The 19,237-nt window shown below is 49.3% G+C and overlaps 1 protein-coding gene across 3 annotated transcripts in view; it reads right to left on the bottom strand.

The window, feature by feature from the left end:
* Positions 1 to 1,986: 1,986 nt before the first annotated feature.
* Positions 1,987 to 19,237, bottom strand: part of XYLB (xylulokinase) — a 47,704-nt gene continuing 30,453 nt past the window's right edge. For 2 of the 3 annotated variants that reach the window (XM_023732216.1, XM_023732217.1), the window contains 2 exons: positions 15,935 to 15,993; positions 12,257 to 13,085 (listed from right to left, as the gene is read on the bottom strand). In XM_023732216.1, coding sequence (XP_023587984.1) covers positions 12,654 to 13,085; positions 15,935 to 15,993 — 491 coding nt within the window. In that variant the 3' untranslated portion in view covers positions 12,257 to 12,653. Of the gene's footprint in view, positions 2,389 to 9,591; positions 9,687 to 12,256; positions 13,086 to 15,934; positions 15,994 to 19,237 lie in introns of those variants that run through there. The other variant, XM_023732218.1, reaches the window with a different exon arrangement.

Genomic DNA, 19,237 nt, shown 5'->3' on the forward strand with positions numbered 1-19,237 from the left:
CACTGGTGTACATTTGTCTGAGTCTCTTTCAATTTTCTGGGGTACATACTTAGGAGTGGAATTGCTGAGCCATATGGTATTTCTACGTTTAACTTTTTTAGGAACTGCCAAACTATTTTCCACAGCAACTTAAATAGTCAATGTTTTTGAGAATAATAGGTGTATTCTCTGTTATCAGGATGCACAGGTCAATACATATTCAGATCTACTTTACAGACTGTTTAGCTCTCCTACATCCTTATGTATTTTTTGTCTCCTTGACTTCAGTCTTGGACTGAGAGTAGTGTGTTAAAGTTCTCTTTCACTACTAAGTGTCCATCTATTTTCCTTGCATAGCTACTCATAACTAATATATCTTCATTGTGAATTGTGGCTTTTAGAATTATAAAGTATCCTTCTTTGTCTTGTCTAATGTTTTCTCTGAATTCTATGTTATCAGATGTGAATACTGTAGGCTTTGCTTTTTATTGTTTGAATTTTCCTGGTGTATGTCTGCCCATCCCTTTACTTTTTAGCTTTTCTGAATCACTTTATTTTAGGTGTGTCTCTTGTAACAGAAAATAAGATGTTGGTTTGTGAGCCAATGTAAGCTTTTTAATAGATGGGTTGAGTCTGTTCACATTCATTGATTTGACTGATATGCTTGGCCTTATTATACACTTACTGTACAGAGTGACCCTATGTACAACAGAGCGAAAAACTGCCTGGTCCTGTGCCATCCTCACGATTGTTGTTATGCTTGAGCCCACCGTTGCAGCTACTGTGTCAGTCCATCTCATAGAGGGTCTTCCTCTTTTTTGCTGACCCTCTACTTTACCAAGCATAATGTCCCTCTCCAGGGACTGGTCCCTCCTGATAACATGTCCAAAGTACATGAGACAAAGTCTTACCATCCCACTTCTAAGGAGTGTTCCGGCTGTACTTCTTTCAAGACAGATTTGTTTGTTCTTCTGGCGATCCATGGTATATTCAATATTCTTCGCCAATAACATAATTCAAAGGCATCAATTCTTCTTCAGTCTTTCTTGTTCATTGTCCAGCTTTCGCATGCATGTGAGGTGCACCTTAGTCCTCAAAGTGACATCTCTGTTTTTTAACTTTAAAGAGGTCTTCTGCAGCACATCTGCCCAATGCAGTACATCATTCAACTGCTGCTTCCATGGGTGTTGATTGTGGATCCAAGTAAAATGAAATCCTTGACAACTTCCATCTTTTCTTCATTTATCATGATGTTGCTTATTGGTCCAGTTGTGAGGATTTTTGTTTTATGTTGCTTGCTGAAACCTTGCTTGCCGAAAGTGAAGAGGACTTGAAGCACTTACTGATGAAGATCAAAGACCACAGCCTTCAGCATGGATTGCACCTCAACCTCAGTAACACAAGAGTACAATCAGCAAAACCAGAATTTGGGAAATTCTCCCAGATAAATGACCCAGTTTCTTCAACAAGCAGAGACAGACAGAAGGACAGAGAGCGAGAGAAGCCCTAACCTGTGCCACCTGGGAGATGGTCCCTCCAGTCATCTGGTGTGCCCAGGGGTCAGGCAGCACGTGGTCACAGCTGAAGGAGGCAGAGGACGCGCGTCCAGCAGGCTGTCAGCTTTTCCAGGTGGGAAGAGGGGAGGGAGGAAAGGAGAAATCAGAGGGAGAGGAGGATGAGAGAACAAAGGAGGGGTGAGCATGGGACAGACAAGGAAGGAAGCTGGGAGGGGGCTTCAGATAGCTGAATGAGGAGGGAAGAGAGAGCGGGAGGTGGGGGTTTCAGGATGTGAAACAGGCAGCTGACGGGAGAGCAGGGACAGTGGGGCGAGCGCTTGGGGTGTGAGCGACTGTGGGCCAGGGTTTGGGAACGGGTGGTCAGAGTCAGGGTTGGAGAAGGGGGCGGGCTGGGTCAGTATAGGGGAGGAATGGCTGATGGGGTCAGGGTGTGGGGGAGGGCTTTGTCTTCTCCATTCTGCTGATTTCCCTGAATTTGCTTTACTTCTGCTTTTTGAAAGGGGAAAAGTCACAATGTTTATTGCATACATCCCAGACTCAGGGGTATCCCACCTCCTGGAATGAAAGACAGGGAAAGAGAGCCGCTTTCCTGCCGTGGGGCACGAGGGCACAGGCAAAGGCAGCCCGTCCATCTTCAGGAAGACGTGCTGAGGCTGGGTTCCAGGTGGTCCTGGCCAGGCTGGGACACTCAAGGAGTCAGGAGGGGCAGGCAGAACCCCAGAGCAGAGGAGGTCTCTGCTGTCCGGGGCCGCGTCTCCAACTGGGCTCCGTGAGTCTGGGCAGGCAAGTCTGCAGGGCGCCGGGCTGGCAGAATTCACTCTGGGGCCCCCCGGGTTTGGGACACGATTCTCTGCTCTAGCTTGGCATACTGTGGGAGGAGGGCCTCGTAGACCTGGAGCGGCAGAAAGAGTAGTTTAGAATCCGGCAACTGTTTGCAACTTGGCAATTTTAAAATTTTACATCCCGTTTACTTGCCATTTAATTTTTTGGCTGACCCAAAGAAAGGAAGCGTCAGCTCATGAAAATGGAAATGACAGTAGTCTCAAACCTTTAGTATAAAAACCCTCTTTTTAAACAATGCAAATTATGACCAGAGACCAATTTTTGTTATCAAATCCACAAAGGTTAAAAAAAATTCTAGGTGAAGGTAAGTGGAAACGGCTGTCCCGTGGCACGGGGTGGTGGCAGCTGATGGTCCAGCCCTTTGGGAATCAACCTGACTTTACAGCTGCACTGTTTCTGTACCGCTGTGGTTAACTGCCATCAAAGTGGCCCGACTCAGAACGACTCCACACACGACAGGATCGGGCAGTTGTAATCCACAATGTTTTTACTGGCTGACCTTCAGAAGTAGATTGCCAGGCCTTTCTTCCTAGTCTGTCTTAGTCTGGAAGCTCTGCTGAACCCCGTTAACCACAGCAACAAGCAAGCCTCCCCTGAAGGTGGGTGGTAGCTGTGCATGAGGTGCACTGGCTGGAAATTGAACCCAGGTCTCCCACATGGAGGGCAAGAATTCCACCATTGATGAGTGGGGTCTGGGGTCTTAAAAGCTTGCAAGTGGCCATCTAAGAGGCATCAATTGGTCCCAACCCACCTGGAGCAAAGGAGAATGAAGAACACCAAAGACACAAGGAAAGCAGTAGCCCAAGAGACAGAAAGGGCCACATAAACCAGAGACTTCATCAGCCTGAGACCAGAAGAACTAGATGGTGCCCAGCTACCACCAATGACCGCCCTGACAGGGAGCACAGCAGAGTGTCCTGGATGGAGCAGGAGAAAGGTGGGGTGCAGAACTCAAATTCTAGCAAGAAGACCAGGCTTAATGGTCTGAGACCGGAGGAACCCCGGAAAGCATGGGCCCTGGATTCTCTATTAGCCCAGAACTAAAACAATTTCCGAGGCCAACTCTTCAGACAGGGATTGGACTGGACTGTGGGACATAAACTGATACTTGTAAGGAGTGTGCCTCTTAGCTCAAGTAGATACAAGAGACTAAACGGGCAGCTCCTGTCCGAGGTGAGATGGGAAGGCAGAGAGGGTTAGGAGCTGGTTGAATGGACATGGGGAATCACGGGTGGAAAGGAGGAGTGTGCTGTCACAGTACAGGGAGAGCAATTAGGGTCACATAACAATGTATGTATAAATTTTTGTATGGGAGACTAACTTGAAATGTAAACTTCATTTAAACTAGAACAATAAAAAAAAATAATTCAAGGATTCTAAAAAAAAAAAAAAGAATTCCACCATAGAGCCATCACTGCCCTCATATTTGTAATAACGGGATTGAAAACATCCTTTGACCCAGTTATTCTGCTTCTGTGAAGCTCTGCTAAGGAAATAATCCTAAATATAGGATGCCTTGTCCACCAGGGGTCTTCTTAAACTCCACTCAACATTCAGACTCAAGACTATCAAGGGCCCCACACTGCAGTCCTCCGGGTACACTCTAGAAACGGCCTGTTGGCAGAGCGGCTGCAGGTGCTTCTCTTCACTGGGAGACCGCTCACCTAGCAGTCCAAACAGCAGTGCACGCAGCTGGCCGGAAGTGGGCTTCTGACTCCCTGCCTTCCTCCTTCCCTCTACATTACAGCTCAGGTGCAAAGCAGGCCTTCAAACTGGCTCGTTATGGTTCGAACCCCTGCTGAGGATTTGCACGTCCACCCCCGGTATACGCCATCAGAATGTACACTCCAACAAGACGCCCAGGTGATGCTCGACTAGTGGTTCTCAGACTTGGTCCCTAACCAGCAGCATCAGCATCTCCTGGGAACTTGTTAGAAATGCAGATTCTCAGCAGGGGCTGGAAGCCCTGGTGCAAAGTGGTCAGATCCACATCGTACAGGCGCAAGAACACCTTGGCTTGGAAACGTCACGCCCCGCAGGAATATCTTTATAACAACTCCACAGGCCAAGAGACATTCCGGTCAGGAGGCACCGCACCCGGTCAGGAGGCACCGCACCTGGTCAGGAGGCACCCCGCCCAGTCAGGAAGCACCCATACTCGGTCAGGAGGCACCCCACTAGGGAAGCCTTCAGCAAGACTTCCCATCAGGTATGTATAACTTTCCCAGACTAGGTGTAGTTTCCCAATCAAAAGCCATTTTTACATAAGCTACGTTGTCTAGTAATACTTCTCCCATTCCGTTTACATCCGGTCTCCAGGGAGACAGAGCTGGACAATTCACCAAAGGTCACATTCCCAAGCAGAACATGAAAGGGTTCTGTTAAGCTTTTACTCACATAGGGTTAATTGTAATAATGGGAAAATGAGAAGCAACTGCTCGAAGACATGGGCAATGGTCAAGGACATTAGGGTTCACGCACCAGAGAGACTATTACGCGGTCATGAAGAATGATGTCCGTGGTTACCAGGGGCAGGCAGGAGGGAGAGGGGAAGGGGGCTCCTGCTTAGGAGACCCTGAGCTTCTGTTAAGGGTGACGGAAAAAGTGGGAAATGGATAATGCTGTCGGTTGCACATGGTAAACAATGTCACTAAACGGTAAATGTGAAGAAGGCTGAGATGGCACGTTTCGTGACATCCGTATTTACCACAATTTATAAACAATAATGCGCACGTGTACGCAAATGCTGACGTTGTAATCTTGAATTTAAAAAAAAAAAAAGCAGGCTACAAAACGACAGACATCCTGTGCTGTGTAATAAGCCCAAACCTCAAAAACCACCAAAGGGAAAAAGACCAGAAAGAAACACAGCCCCACATTCTTCCTCTTCCTGTTTTTTTTTTAAGGGGTTTTCGCCCGTGGTTCTTCAAGTCTTGCCTTAGAAATTTAGACAAACATCCGGTGAGCGCGTTGTATTAAAGACCAAACAAAACACCCGCTGCCGTGAAGTTGATTCTGACTCATAGCAGCCCCACAGGGTTTCCAAGGCCGTAAATCTCTACCAACGCAGACTGCCACGTCTCTCTCCTGCAGGGCCACTGGTGGTTTCGAACCGCTGACCTTCTGGTTAGCAGTCGATCGCTTTAACCACGCGCCACTAGCGCGCCTTGTATTAAAGATAAATGACACTTCAGACCAAGGAACCCAGATTTTCCACTCCATCGTGGGACTCACAGGTAACAACACTAGTACCTCATGACAATCCCACTGCTTATTTGCCTTAATTACCTCCAGTCAATTCTTTTAATAACTGATTATGCAACTAGGGCCTCATCTGGTTGCAGCTGGGGCAGCTCTGACGGCGAAGGCTCAGGAAGGGCCTTGCAGGCTGTCAGAGCCAGTGAGAAGGCATCTGCTGGCATCTGAATCCACTATGAGTCTCGGCTGCCGGGCGGCTTAGAGAAATAATCCCTTTGTTTCTCCAAATGGAGATGGCATAAGTGATGTTCTGGTCCTCCCTGCAACATTCGTCTGTGAAGTGCACTGAAATCTTCTGGAAAAACAGACCCCATGGGTAAAATAAAGCAAAGGATAACAGGTGGCTCTTCATGAAGAGGCCCCCAGGACAGCAGTCTTAAGGCTGAAGATTAAGGAGTCAAAGAATGAAGCTGAGGGGGCTTTGATCATCTCTCCATGGAGGAAAGCACAGCGTTCAGCTGAACGGAGGGAGTAAATGCTACTAAGAGTTTCCACGTGAGCACGAGCACAGCTGTAGATGTGATAAAAGAAAACAGGATGTGACCTTGCTCACAAGGAGCTTGCAATCCAATCCACACAGAGGTCACTGTGCCAACAATCGCAGGCTGGAGCTGATCACAACGTGGTGTCGAGGATTCTGAGCTCACACTTGGGTTCAGCGGCGAAGAGGTCCATGAGCTACGAGTCACTTCCGTCGTGGGAGGGACAGGGAGAGTGGTGGTGCACACACTGAGTATCTGCTACCTGTAACGAGCCAGGTGCCACCGTTTGCTTCCCTAAAGCTTTGCCAACTCCCTTCTTTTTTGCTGGCCCCCCTCTAGAGAGGATGAAAGAGCCAGACTTCTCCCCAGCCTTTCTTCCCGTGAGGGTGGAGCCTATGACCAGGTGGTGGTCTGGTGGGGGCTTTGGAAGGAACAGACAAGTATTTCTCTCCCTGATAAAGAAGAAGAGAATCTCTGCCCAAACCTCCCGCTCTCCAAAAAAAACCAAACCAGTTGCCACTGGGTCAATTCTGACTCATGGCGACCCTATGTGTTTCAGAGTAGAACTGTGCTCCATAGGGTTTTCAACAGTTATAATTTTTTGTAAGCAGATCACCAGGCTTTTCTTCCGAGGTGCCTCTGCATGGATTTGAACTGCTAGCCCTTCAGTTAGCAGCCACACACGTAACTGTGCGTGCCACCGAGGGGACTCCTTCTCTGCCCAAAGCCACCCCTTAATTCCTGCTGTTGAATACCGACTATGCTGCGTGAGGACATGCGGTCCGGAGCAGCTGCAGACACCTGTGGCCGCCTCGAGACCATCCGGAGGTGCACTACCCAATCCGTGGGGCTCTGAGCACCTGGGATGCGGCCCGTGCCGTAAGGATAAAACGCACACCGGATTTCAAACACTTCATAACAATAAAGTATCACATGAATAATTTTTCATACTGATTACATGTTGAAACGACCATGCTTTGGGTACACGGGATGACATAACACATTATTAAAATTAATTTCACCTATTTCTTTTTACTTTTTTAAAACATGAGACTACCAGGAAATACTTAGGTTGCATCCGTGGCTCACGTTACATTTCCATTGTACATCGCTAACACGGAGAAGAAACGCAGGGAAAACGAGTCAGAGCGCGGACGTGCTGAACCACTGAACCAACACAGGCAACGACCTTCAGACTTCTGGTTCCGGGAGAACTTCAGGAGAGTCAAGGATCCTGGGTTTTTTCTTTTCTTCTTTTGGTGGCTGAAGGCATTCCTATCTGACACACCTGGCATCGTAAAGACCCAGCCGGACAGCTGCCCTCTCCAGCCTGTACGCTGCTCTACACTTCCACGCTCACCATCCTCTTCAGCCTCCCACTCCACGGGCAAAGGCAGCAGGACAGGCGTTGCGCACACTTCACGGGTGGAGGGTGAGGAGGGTTGCCCAAGGTCACATGGAGGCCACACGGTAAGGGGGAGGCAGAAGGAGGATCAGAGCTCACACGTCCTTGGTCTCAATGCAGGTGCTTTCCACTGTATTGAGCAGCCTCTCAAACCAAATCCGTAGCCGTCGAGTCGATTCCGACTCATAGTGACCCTACAGGACAGAGTAGAACTGCCCCGTAGAGTTTCCAAGGAGTGCCTGGTGGATTCAAACTGCTGACCTTTTGGTCAGCAGCTGTAGCACTTAACCACTATGCCACCAGGGTTTCCCTCTCAAACGTAAGGACCCCAAACCAAACCAAACCCACTGCCGCCAAGTCGATTATGACTTACAGCCATCCTGCAGGACAGAGTAGAACTGCCCCATAGGGTTTCCGAAGCTGTAAATCTTTATGGAAGCAGGCTCCCACATCTTTCTCCTACAAAGCAGCTGGTGGGTTTGAACCACCGACCTTTCAGTCAGCAGCCGAGCTCTTAGCCACTGCACCACCAGGGCTCCGTAAACATAAAGACACGCAACAGACAGAGGCTTGGGCACAGCCACGGCTGAGGGGTCTGGTCAGCGCCAGGTACGAGCTGCTGCTTCCAAGCTGTGCTGGGGGACAACTCTCCAGGGCATGTCTATGCGTCTCGTGACAGCTTCTGTCTCAGACTATCTTGTCCAGGCTGTCTGTATGCAAACCGCCTCAGGAGAGAGAGAGTCTCCTTCTGGGGCAGAAGGCAGACGTGTTTGCTGTCCAGGATAATAAAGACAGTGTCTCCTTTGAGGGCAAAGGTTGGACAGGTTTGCACGCAGCTGCTTTGTAAGGTTTCCTGAGCCCGGGGTCCCTCACCTGTGACACAGACACACTGCATACGCAGTACACACCTGTGTCCACTTCACATCACCCAGGGGCTTAGGGGACCCGGGGGAGCAAGGAGGGCATGAAGCTCACACTGCCTGCAGTACTGTAATGAGGTCCTTTGTCTCTGACCCAGGAGTCATATCTTCCGCCAGCAGCCACGAGACCGTGCAGGCTCACTGGTCAGCCTCAAGTAGGGTAACTCTCGGACCCTCCACAGTCCTGACAGGATGCACCCACTCTGCTCCCAGGCAGAAAGGGGTGGTGGATGCTGTGGCACACTGCCCAGGTTCTCCTTCAGGAATGAGGAACTTCTCCCGGCTGCTGGCAACAGCCCTCAGCTATCAGCCCCCTTCGGGAATTGCTCTGGCTACAGAGAGCTGCCTCACCCCATCCTGGAGTGGCCCACATGCGGTGACTGGTTGACATGAGGTATAAAGGCCTGGCCACCTCACCCAGCTTCAGAACTGACTGAAGGCGCCATGGAGATGGCACCCAGCTTGCCTTCACCCTCTCCCTCCTCCTCCTCTCTTCCACAAGTGTGGGTCCCAGAGCACCCCCCTCCTCCTCCTCTCTTCCACAAGTGTGGGTCCCAGAGCACCCCCCTCCTCCTCCTCTCTTCCACAAGTGTGGGTCCCAGAGCACCCCCCTCCTCCTCCTCTCTTCCACAAGTGTGGGTCCCAGAGCACCCCCCTCCTCCTCCTCTCTTCCACAAGTGTGGGTCCCAAGAGCAACCCCCGATGAACCTCCCACATCCTAACTGACATCTCAGGATCTGCTTTCCAGGGAACCCAATCAGTGATGAGTGAGGTCTGCCTTCACAGGAACATCCTGGCCCGGGTCATGGCATGGCTAGCGTGGATCCAGGTTTGAGATCTGAGTGCCATAAACCCAGTGCACCTCGTGCCTAAGTGACAGTCTCCCAGTGGCTCCTGTCCCCTGGTGAGGTGGGAGGGTCCACCCCGACGCACACAGAGCAATGAAGATATGCCCAGCAATCGATCTGACCCCTGGCTGCAAAATCAGCAATATCCGTGAATCCCCGCTGGACAGCTCAGTTTCTTTCACTCAGTTTTCTTGATGATCTCAAAAAGGGAGGATCTCCCCTTTAGTTGAGCACATCAAGTTTAAGGCAGGTGACCAAGAAAATCTGACCTTTTGGCAAAAAGAACCCGGCTGGCTTTCACCATGTGAACACCCTGACAGGATCCTGGCAGTCTCTCACCTGAGTGGCTCCTGGGGTCGGGGTCGCAGCTAATCGGGGCCGCGGGGCTAACTTCACCACGTCTGCAAAGGGCACCTCTGCTCCAGCTGCAAGGCCTGGAAGGAAGGCTCGTTTCACATCACTCACGCTCCACAGGAAGACGGCAGCGGTAAGAGGACAAAGGATCTCACTGGGGGTGAAACGGCACTAAGACTGGGTTATGGTGAAGGCCACACAACTTGGTGGGTTTACTAAAAATCACTGACTTGTACATGTAAAACGGGTAAATTTTATGTCATGCAAATTATACCTCAATAAAGCTGTTTACAAAAGGAAAAGGAAAAAGCAAATTTCAAGCCCAGGCCTCTGTTGTTAGGTGATCCCGACTCATAGTGAGCCCTCGTGACAAAGCAGAACTGCCCCACGGGGTTTTCTGGGATGTAATCTTTACGGGAGCAGATCACCAGGTCTTTTCTCCCAGAGAGCCCCTGGGTGGGTTCGAACCGCCAACCTCTCAGTGAGCAGCAAGTGCTTAACCATTGCAACACCAGGACTCCTTAGGCCCCTCCTTAGCAGGGGACTAGTTTATCCTGCTCCCTGTGGTAATGACAGAACAGGCCAGTCCACCCCAGAAGGAGAGGGAGCACCCTCCACGCTCCCCACTGCCCACCATGTTCGAGTCACCCTGGTCTTCCTTCAATTTGTTCTGCCTCAGAGCTTTTCACCGTGTGGAACGTTCTGCTCCCACCTGCTTATTCCTTTCTCCTCAGGTAAGCTGCAGCTAAAAACACCGCTTGTTCAGGAGACCCTCCCTGACCCGCCAGCCCTAAGCACCATCTGCTTTTCCTCGCGCCCTTTTCACAATTTGTGGCCACATATTTCTTCGTACGATTGTTTACAGTCCCTCCTCTGCTGAACTGTAAGCTCCTCGAGGCCAGGGGACAGCGTCTCTCTGGGTCACCGCTCCCATCCCAGTGCCCAGCACCCCACCTGGCACACAGAGGCACTCAATAAGCACCCGTTGCCGTTGACTTGATTCCAACTCATAGCAACCCAACAGGTCAGAGCAGAACTGTACCACAGAGTTTCCAAGGAGCAGCTGGTGGATTTGAAGTGCTGACCTTTGGGTTAGCAGCCGAGCTCTTAACCACGGCGCCACCAGGGCTCCACTCGATAAACAGGCCCTGAGCAAATGAAGAGCAGCACTGGACGAGACGGAAGGCTGCCAGAGGCGGGTCTGGTGACTGGATCGCTCTGTGTGCCCTTTGTAGCCACGGCCCTGTAACCACACCCAAGTGACTGGGCGGACCATGCAGATATGGCCACTGTGGCCCACCAAAGGGATTGGTTAGTTTTACCATCCTGCTGGGCTTGAGATAAGCCACCCCAGGGGCGGGAGAGAGAAGATCCCACCACCACCAAGGAAGGCCAGCGAGGAGCCAGCACGTCCTTTGGACCCGGGATCCCTGCGCTGAGAAGCTCCTGGTAAGAAGGGGAAGATGGAGGAGGCATGTCTGACCTCGGGCTCATAGGACTCAGCTCATCTTGATTCTCCTACCCCCTCGTGAAGTTAGAGTAGGTCAGACCCTGCCCCCAAGCCATTTTTACAGAGGACAAGAAACAACAGGGAATTTCTAGGCAATTTAAGCAGTAGTATCTGATCGACAGAGAAACCAAGCAACCACCTGGCACCACCACCAAGAATGAAGAGAAACTACACCACCAAGAGTGAGCATCCCCTGAAGACATGGGCCAGTTTTCCTAACAGAAGGTTACAAAATACCAGCTCAGATCCGTATGGAAAGGGAACAGGATGGTGGTCGGCTGCCCATCAGACAAATCCACCATTTTGCTGTGTGTTGTGGGTTGTGTGTGGGATCCACCCAGGAGCAGCTGGTGAGATGAGATCTCCAAACGGAATGGCTACTATGCCTCTAGTGGGGACTGTCTGCTAGGATGTAGCCCGGGCTTTTGTCGTGGAGGGCAGTGCCCCAGTTACCTCTGGCAACTAAAGGGGCGTGAAAAACCAAACCTGTTGCCATCGAGTTAATTCCAACTCACAGCCACCCTACAGAACAGAGGAAAACTGCCCCATAGGATTTCCAAGGAGCGGCTGGTGGATTCAAACTGCCGACCTTCTGGTGAGCAGCTGAGCTCTTAACCACTGCACCACCAGGGCTCCTGGACATATATGTGGCCTCAGAATATTATTATCTACCAAGCTCCCTCTTAAAAATTCACTTAAGTTGTATATTATAACAGAACTAGCATAGAAAAAAAAAGGGAGAAAGAAATTGTGGGAAGGAAAAAAACCACCACCACCCAGGAAAACTCATAGTTCACTGCAAACAAAAGCAAATATGATATAAAATATAATTAAAAACAGAACCACCTGGCAATAAATTCCCCAAATGATCTTGACCCAGGAGGTGGCATAAGGTACACATGCTGGGGAGGTAGGGAAAAAGAGTAAGAGGTTCATTCAATGGTGAAGAGAAAGACAGATCTGTGCACTGATTAATCGTCAATGCTGAAGAAAAATACCTCCGTTTAAATGGGTGCGTGAAGAAGTCAAGAGTATGGGCAACACCCGCCCAAAAGCAAAGACGAGAAGGCAGGAAGGGACAGGAAAACTAGATGAGTGGACATGGGGAACCCAGGGTGGAAAGGGAAAGGGGGACAGTGCTGACACATCGTGGGGACTCCAACCAATGTCACAAAACAACCTGTGTATAAATTTTTGAATAAAAAGTAACTTGTGCTGTAAACGTTCCATTAAAACACACACAGAAAAGAAGTCAAGAGCGGTTAGCCACTCAAAGAATGGCAGCGCTAGAGAAGGCAAAAAACCGTGAGGCACACGGCGGCCTGCGGAGCTCCCTGAGGGCAGTGGACACAGCAAATGGGTTCAAACTGGACAAAGAACGCCCTTGTGGGCAAGTGCCATGCCCCAGCGAACCCCCCTAGACAGGGGAGATTCCTTTAACATCCGGAGTTCTGGGTAGGCCATCAAGAGAACACAGGGCCTCGGCGGAGCTGTCCAGGGTGCTGGACTGTCTGGGTCTGAAGCCTTCGGCTCTGTCTCAACCTCTCGCTCCTGCTGAACAGGCTGCTCCCGACTTCATCCACCCTCCTCCCACCTGCGGTGCAGACCCAGGCCTGCATGCCCTCAGCACGCACACGTCCTTGTCCAGTATCTCTGTGCTGAGCCTGACTCTGTTCTGGAGAGGCCCCTGCCCCCTTTCACTCCCTAAGTGGAGAATACAGGAACAGAGGGTTTGGGTTGGTTTTGGCCCGATGGGAGGCAGGGAAGTGAAGCTAAAGCCCCCAAAGACTGGAACAGCCCAGTCTTGCCCTTCCACCCCCCTCGGCCCAGCCAGTGCCCCAAGCCCTTGCAGAGGCCGTTGTCCCCAACCCATCGACCTACCGTGAAAAGCTCGGTATGCAGAGCCCACACAGGCTGAGTTGGCAGTGTCTGTGACGTACACCGGGGCGCCAAACACATCCGCAAGCACCTAGAGAGGACATGCTGGTTTTTACCGTCCTGAGTCATTCTCAGAAGGAACGTGGACCTTTCGGGGTGTGTTTTCCAGGCTCCCCTTTCCCTTCCATTCCACCACCACTGCTTTAAAAGTACACTCGGCCACGCTGCCAGTTCCCACCACTCTGGTGATTGTAAGACCAGGGTGACCTGGGGGAGGTCCCGAGCGCAGAGTGCTCAACGTTCGTCAGCTTCTGATGATGGCAGGACACAGCACAATGATCCCGGGACAGGCGAAAGGCAGGACTCTGTTACCCACACAGGGGGTCCTAACCGGAGGCGGCTCACGCAGGGCAAGCGGGGTTGGGTTGGCTAGGTTTCCAGGACTTCCCGAGAATTGGGTATTTTGAATAATTCTGTACACCCAAGGATTCACAGGCAACGCCCATGGGAGCAGCAGTCAAGAAATCAAATGACGCAATGCACTGGGCAGACCTGCTGCGAAAGACCTCTTAAAGGGTTAAAAAGCAAAGACGTCACTTTGAGGACTAAGGTGCGCCTGAGCCCAGCCATGGTGTTTTTAATCGCCGCATAGGAATACAAAAGCTGAACAATGAATAAGGAAGATGGAAGAACTGATGCCTTTGAATTATGGTGTTGGTGAAGAACAGTGAATATCTCACAGACTGGCAGAAGAATAAACAAATCTGTCTTGGAAGGAGTACAGCCAGAATGCTCCTTAGAAGGGAGGATGGCAAGAGTTCGTCTTATGTACTTCAGACATGTCATCAAGAGAGACCAGTCCTTGGAGAAGGACATCGTGCCTGGTAAGGCAGAGGGCCAGCAAAAAAGAGGAAGACCCTCCGCGAGACGGGCTGACACAGTGGCAGCAACAATGGGCTCTAACATAGTAACGACTGTGTGTGAGGACGCACAGGGCTGGGCAGTGCTCCGTTCTGCTGTACGCAGGGTCGCTATGAGTTGGAACTGACTCACTGGCACCTGTCATGGATTGAATTGTGTCCCCCCCAAAACTGTGTCTGTCAACTTGGCTAGGCCATGATTCCCAGGATTGTGTGACTGTCCACCATTTTGTCATCTGATGTGACTTTCTTATGTGTTGTGAATCCTATCTCTACGATGTTAATGAGGCAGGATTAGAGGCAGTTACGTTAAGGAGGCAGGACTCAATCTACAAGATTGGGTTGTGTCTTAAGTCAATCTCTTTTGAGATATAAAAGACAGAAGCAAGCAAAGAGACAGGGACCACCAAGAAAGCAGCATGGGGAGAAGAGTGCGTCCTTTGGACCCAGGGTCCCTGTGCTGAGAAGCTCCTAGTCCAGGGGAAGACTGATGACAGGGCCCTCTCTCCAGAGCCGACAGAGAGAGAAGGACTCTCCCTGGAGCTTACGTCCTGAATTTGGACTTCTAGCCTCCTAGAGTGTGAGAGAATAAACTTCTGTTTGTTGAAGCCATTCACTTGTGATATTTCTGTTACAGCAGCACTAAATGACTAGGACAGTACCTAACAACAAGAAAGAAGGGGCTGTCCCAGGTGATAGGCATCTGGGGGGCCTCTGGCAGTTGAGTATGGGTGCTGCAGCCCAGGAGTGTTTGGGATGTGGTTGGGGAGTGGTTGGGGTGTGGGCTTAGCAAACTGCCCATGAAGGGGGTCTCCAAACTGGTCAAAACAGCACTCATGAAGTATATTACAGAGGCCACATCTCTCCAGCTGTGCCTGCACTGTTTCACCATTTTATCAAAAATAAGACAGGAGACTCAGTAAGTATGCTTAGTAAATGGCTGAGAGCTGGGGAGAGTGGAGTATCAGACCAATATTAACAAGCCCGAACAAACTCTAATGAAAAAGGGCACACTTCATAGGGATAAAGGTAAAGTCTTCCATTTAGGTCCTGAAATTAAATCGCACCTATGTAGAATGGAAAAGACTTGGGGGTCTTGGTTGAGCAGAGGGATTGTAGTAGGTGCCACCGATGCCCTGTTCAGATCCCCTGCCCCTGCTGCTGTGAGCACTGGCTGCTAGTGGCTCAGGGTTGCCCCTCCTGAAGAGAACTGCCCTCTGCTGAGCAGAAGCCGCCTCTCACAGGAGGCTGTGCCCATCACTCCCCACAGCAGCCAGCTGGCTCTCTTGTCCCAAGGAGACCCTGTGGTGTAATTCACACTCCAGGGCTCCCCATAAGATCAGGCCAAGGCAGACTCCCGCCAAGACCGTATCCTTCCTTTTCCTTCCACTGACCTGTCCTGAATCCCTGAATCCCGAGTGCCTCCTGGGGGCACTCTCAAATCACTTCCCGAGATTTCCCACTCCAGGCTCTGCCTCTAGGGAATCTTATGTATGGCAGGTATATGACAAGTCAACAGTTGATGCAGTTACTCAAAAGCTAAGGCAGCCTCGGGCTATATCCAAAAAACGTGTGGCGTCTCAGCAAGAACACACCCGCGATGTGACAGGCTGAGCGTCAGATATCTGCAGGTTGATCCCACGTTGGGTCGTATATCCCCAGCACAATGGAGGATCAGAAGGGCAGAGACAATGTCTGGCAGCTGTGTTCCAAGAGGAACGATCGCAGATAATCAGAGACGTTCACACTGGAAGGGCCAGGAATGTTGACGTTAGACACCAGAACGTTTGCTACCAGCACTTTCCGTGTGACCCCAGGGGGCGGCACCGCTATCAGAGCGCAGACACACAGGGTGGCAGACTTCACCTGAGCATGAGGCAGAACATGCTTACAGTGTGAACTGCGACAGAGATGGCTTCCTGGGAGACTGGGACACAGGCAGCCCTTCCTGCTGAGTCTGTGGCTCCTCCAAGTCACGGAGGCGGAAGAGGCCACGGTGCGGGGCCTTACAGGCACTTACCTGCAGGATGTCTCTGTTGTGAGATGCTCCTCCGGTGGCCAAAATCTTTGTCTTAGGCACTGCAAGGAAAGAGATAAAAATGAAGGGCGGTGGGCATTTCCTCAAAACAGAAAGGGCTATTTTCCAGAACCGTTCAGCCATAGAGGGCTTGTGGTAGGCTAATGCCTCCTGTGTACACACAGACTTGGGGGGAGGGGCAGAAGATCCAAAGCTTGCGTCTGTCCATGCAGGCCTGTCCCATCATCTGCTAGTGAGGCTGTTGCAGGGGACGGCCCCATCCACCCCTTACTGTTTTTTTTCCAATAATAATAATAAAAAAAAAAACCTCAACAAACCAGGAATAGAAGTGACCTCCTGAAATTGATAAAGGTCATATATCCAAAACTTACAACAAATGCCACTCTGACCAGACACATTTAGAACACTCTCTTTAAGATTGAAGTGCGTCCCTAAAAAATTATGCGCAAGTCCTAACCCCTGGTACCTGTGAAGGTGACCTTGTTTGGAAATAGGGTCTTTGAAGATGTTATCAGTTAAGATGAGGTCATGCTGGAGTAGGGTGGGTCCTAACCCCGTCTGAATAGTGTCCTATAAAAGAGAAGAGACATAGAGAGACAGACAGAGGAAAGACAGCTGTTATGGATTAAACTGTGTCCCCCAAAAATGTTCGTCAACTTTGCTAGGTCATGATTCCCAGTATCGTGTGGCTGTCCACCATTTTGTGATCTGATTTGATTATCCTGTGTGTTGTAAATCCTAACCTCTATGATGTTAATGAGGCAGGATTAGAGGCAGTAATGTTAATGAGGCAGGACTCAATCTACAAGATTAGGTTGTATCCTGAATCAATCTCTTTTGAGATATTATAGAGAGAAGATAGCAGAGAGGAGAGGGACCTAATTACCACCAAAAAAGAAGAGTCAAGAGCAGAGTGCATCCTTTGGACTTGGGGTCCCTGTGCTGAGAAGCTCCTAGACCAAGGGAAGATCGATGAGAAGGACTTTCCCCCAGAACTAATACAGAGAGAAAGCCTTTCCCTGGCGCTGGCATCCTGAATTTGGACTTCTAGCCTACTAGAGTGTGAGAGAATAAATTTCTGTTTGTTAAAGCCATCTGCTTATGGTATTTCTGTTATAGCAGCACTAGGTAACTAAGACAATGGCCACCTGGAGATGCAGCTACGTGCGAACGAACACCTGAGGCTACCATAAGCTGAGAGAGACAAGAAAGGATCCTCCCCTAGAGCGTTCAAAGAGAACATGGCCCTGCTGACTCCCTGAATTCAGACTACTAACCTCCAGAACTGTGAGACAATAAACTTCTATTGTTTAAAGCCACTCACCTGACTGTACTTTGTTACAGCAGCCCAGTGAAAGTAATACAGATTTTGGCACTGGGAAGTGAGATAATGCTGTGTAACGAATACCTGAAAACGTAGAAGTAGCTTTGGAATTGGGTAAGTAGAGGATGGAAGAATTTTAAGGTGGTTGATAGTAAAAGCCTAGGTTGCTTTAAAGACCAAAAGCAAAACTCATTGCCGTCGAGTCGATTCCAACTCATAGCAACCCTACAGGACAGAACAGAACTTTCTCCATAGGGTTTCCAAGGAGCAGCTGGTGGATCTGAACTGCTGATCTTTTGGTTAGCAGCTGAGCTCTTAACCACTGTGCCACCAGGGCTCCACTCTAAAAACACTGTTGGTAGGATTGTGGATATTAAAGGCCATTCTGTAAGGGCTCAGAAAGAAGGAGAATTGTAGATAAAGTTTCTATCATCATGAACAGATGTTGCTAAAAATGTGGACATTAAATGTGCCTCTGGTGAGGACTTAATAGGAAATGATGAACATGTTACTGGACACCAGAGGAAAGGTGATCCTTGTTGTAGAGAGGCAAGGAACTTAGCTGAATTATGTTCGATTGTTTTGTGGAAAGTAGAACGTGAAGATTTGGAACATTCTCAGCCTATCCATACTGTAAAAATTAAGAAAGTGTGCTCTGGAGAAGACAGCAAGGGTGTGGCTAGATCCTCCCCAGCACCTTCCCAGAGAACATGGCCCTGTTGGGATTTTGTTACAGCGATCGTAGGAAAGTAATACAACTGATATACCAGCCAGATCCAAGATGGCCCCCAAGTGATCCCTGCCTCCTGTTCTTCATGCCCTTTTGTAGCCCCTTGTCTCATTCAACAGGGCTGACTCATGTAACCAACAGGCTACTGTGTAAACAATCGTGTGTGAATTCCAAGACTAAGTCATAAAAGTCTTGGAATTCACACACCATTATTTTCTAAGACTAAGTCATAAAAGGGAGCCCTGGTGGCGCAGTGGTGAAGAGCTCAGCTGCTAACCAAAGGGTTGGCAGTTTGAATCTACCAGCTGCTTCTTGGAAACCCTATGCGGCAGTTCTACTCTGTCCTGTAGGGTCACTATGGGTTGGAATTGACTCAATGGCAACCGGAAAAAAAAGTCATAAAAGACACTGAGGTTTCCATCTTGCTCTCTCATAAATCACTCTCTTGGTTGTTGGTTTACTACCAACGCCTATTAAGAGGCAAAAAGATGGAATAAAGAAAAATCAACCAAAAACATTTACAAAATTATTCATACCAGCATTGTTTATAACACCAAACTGGAAACACCCAAATGTTTTCAAATGTGTCACGACAGAATGGATAAATAAATATGGTATAATCATGCAATGGAATACCATACTGCAATGAGAGCTAACAACTAATAGCTATACTATTTAACATGTATGCCTTCATAAACATAACATTTGGTTAAACAAGCAAGTCACACAGGAACACACAGAGTATAATTCCATACATTATAAAGTTCAGAAGCAGGTAAAACAAAAAATGTAAACTTGGGGATGTGTACATAGCTGGTAAAACTATGAAGAACCCCGGGGAAATGATAATACAAAATCAGGACAGAAATTACCCCTGGAGGATGAGGATGAAATTGAAGAGGTGCACACATGAAAAGTTTTATGGTTCTGGCAATGCTCTCATTTCTTCACCAGAGTGCTGGATAAACAGGTGTTTGATTTATTAATATGCTTTACTGTACGCATATTTTTCAATTAGCTGCATGATGTATATACTCTACTGTATGCATGATATTTTTCACAATAAAAACTAATAAATCTCTAGACACTTGCACACCTATGTTCATGGCAGCATTGTTCACAATAGCAAAACAATGGAAACAACGTAGGTGCCCATCAACAGATGAATGGATAAACAAACTATGGTACATACACACAATGGAGTACTATGCAACGAGAAAGAACAATAATG

The sequence above is a fragment of the Trichechus manatus genome, unplaced genomic scaffold, assembly GCF_000243295.1.
Source record: "Trichechus manatus latirostris isolate Lorelei unplaced genomic scaffold, TriManLat1.0 scaffold00049, whole genome shotgun sequence".
NCBI lineage: Eukaryota > Metazoa > Chordata > Mammalia > Sirenia > Trichechidae > Trichechus > Trichechus manatus.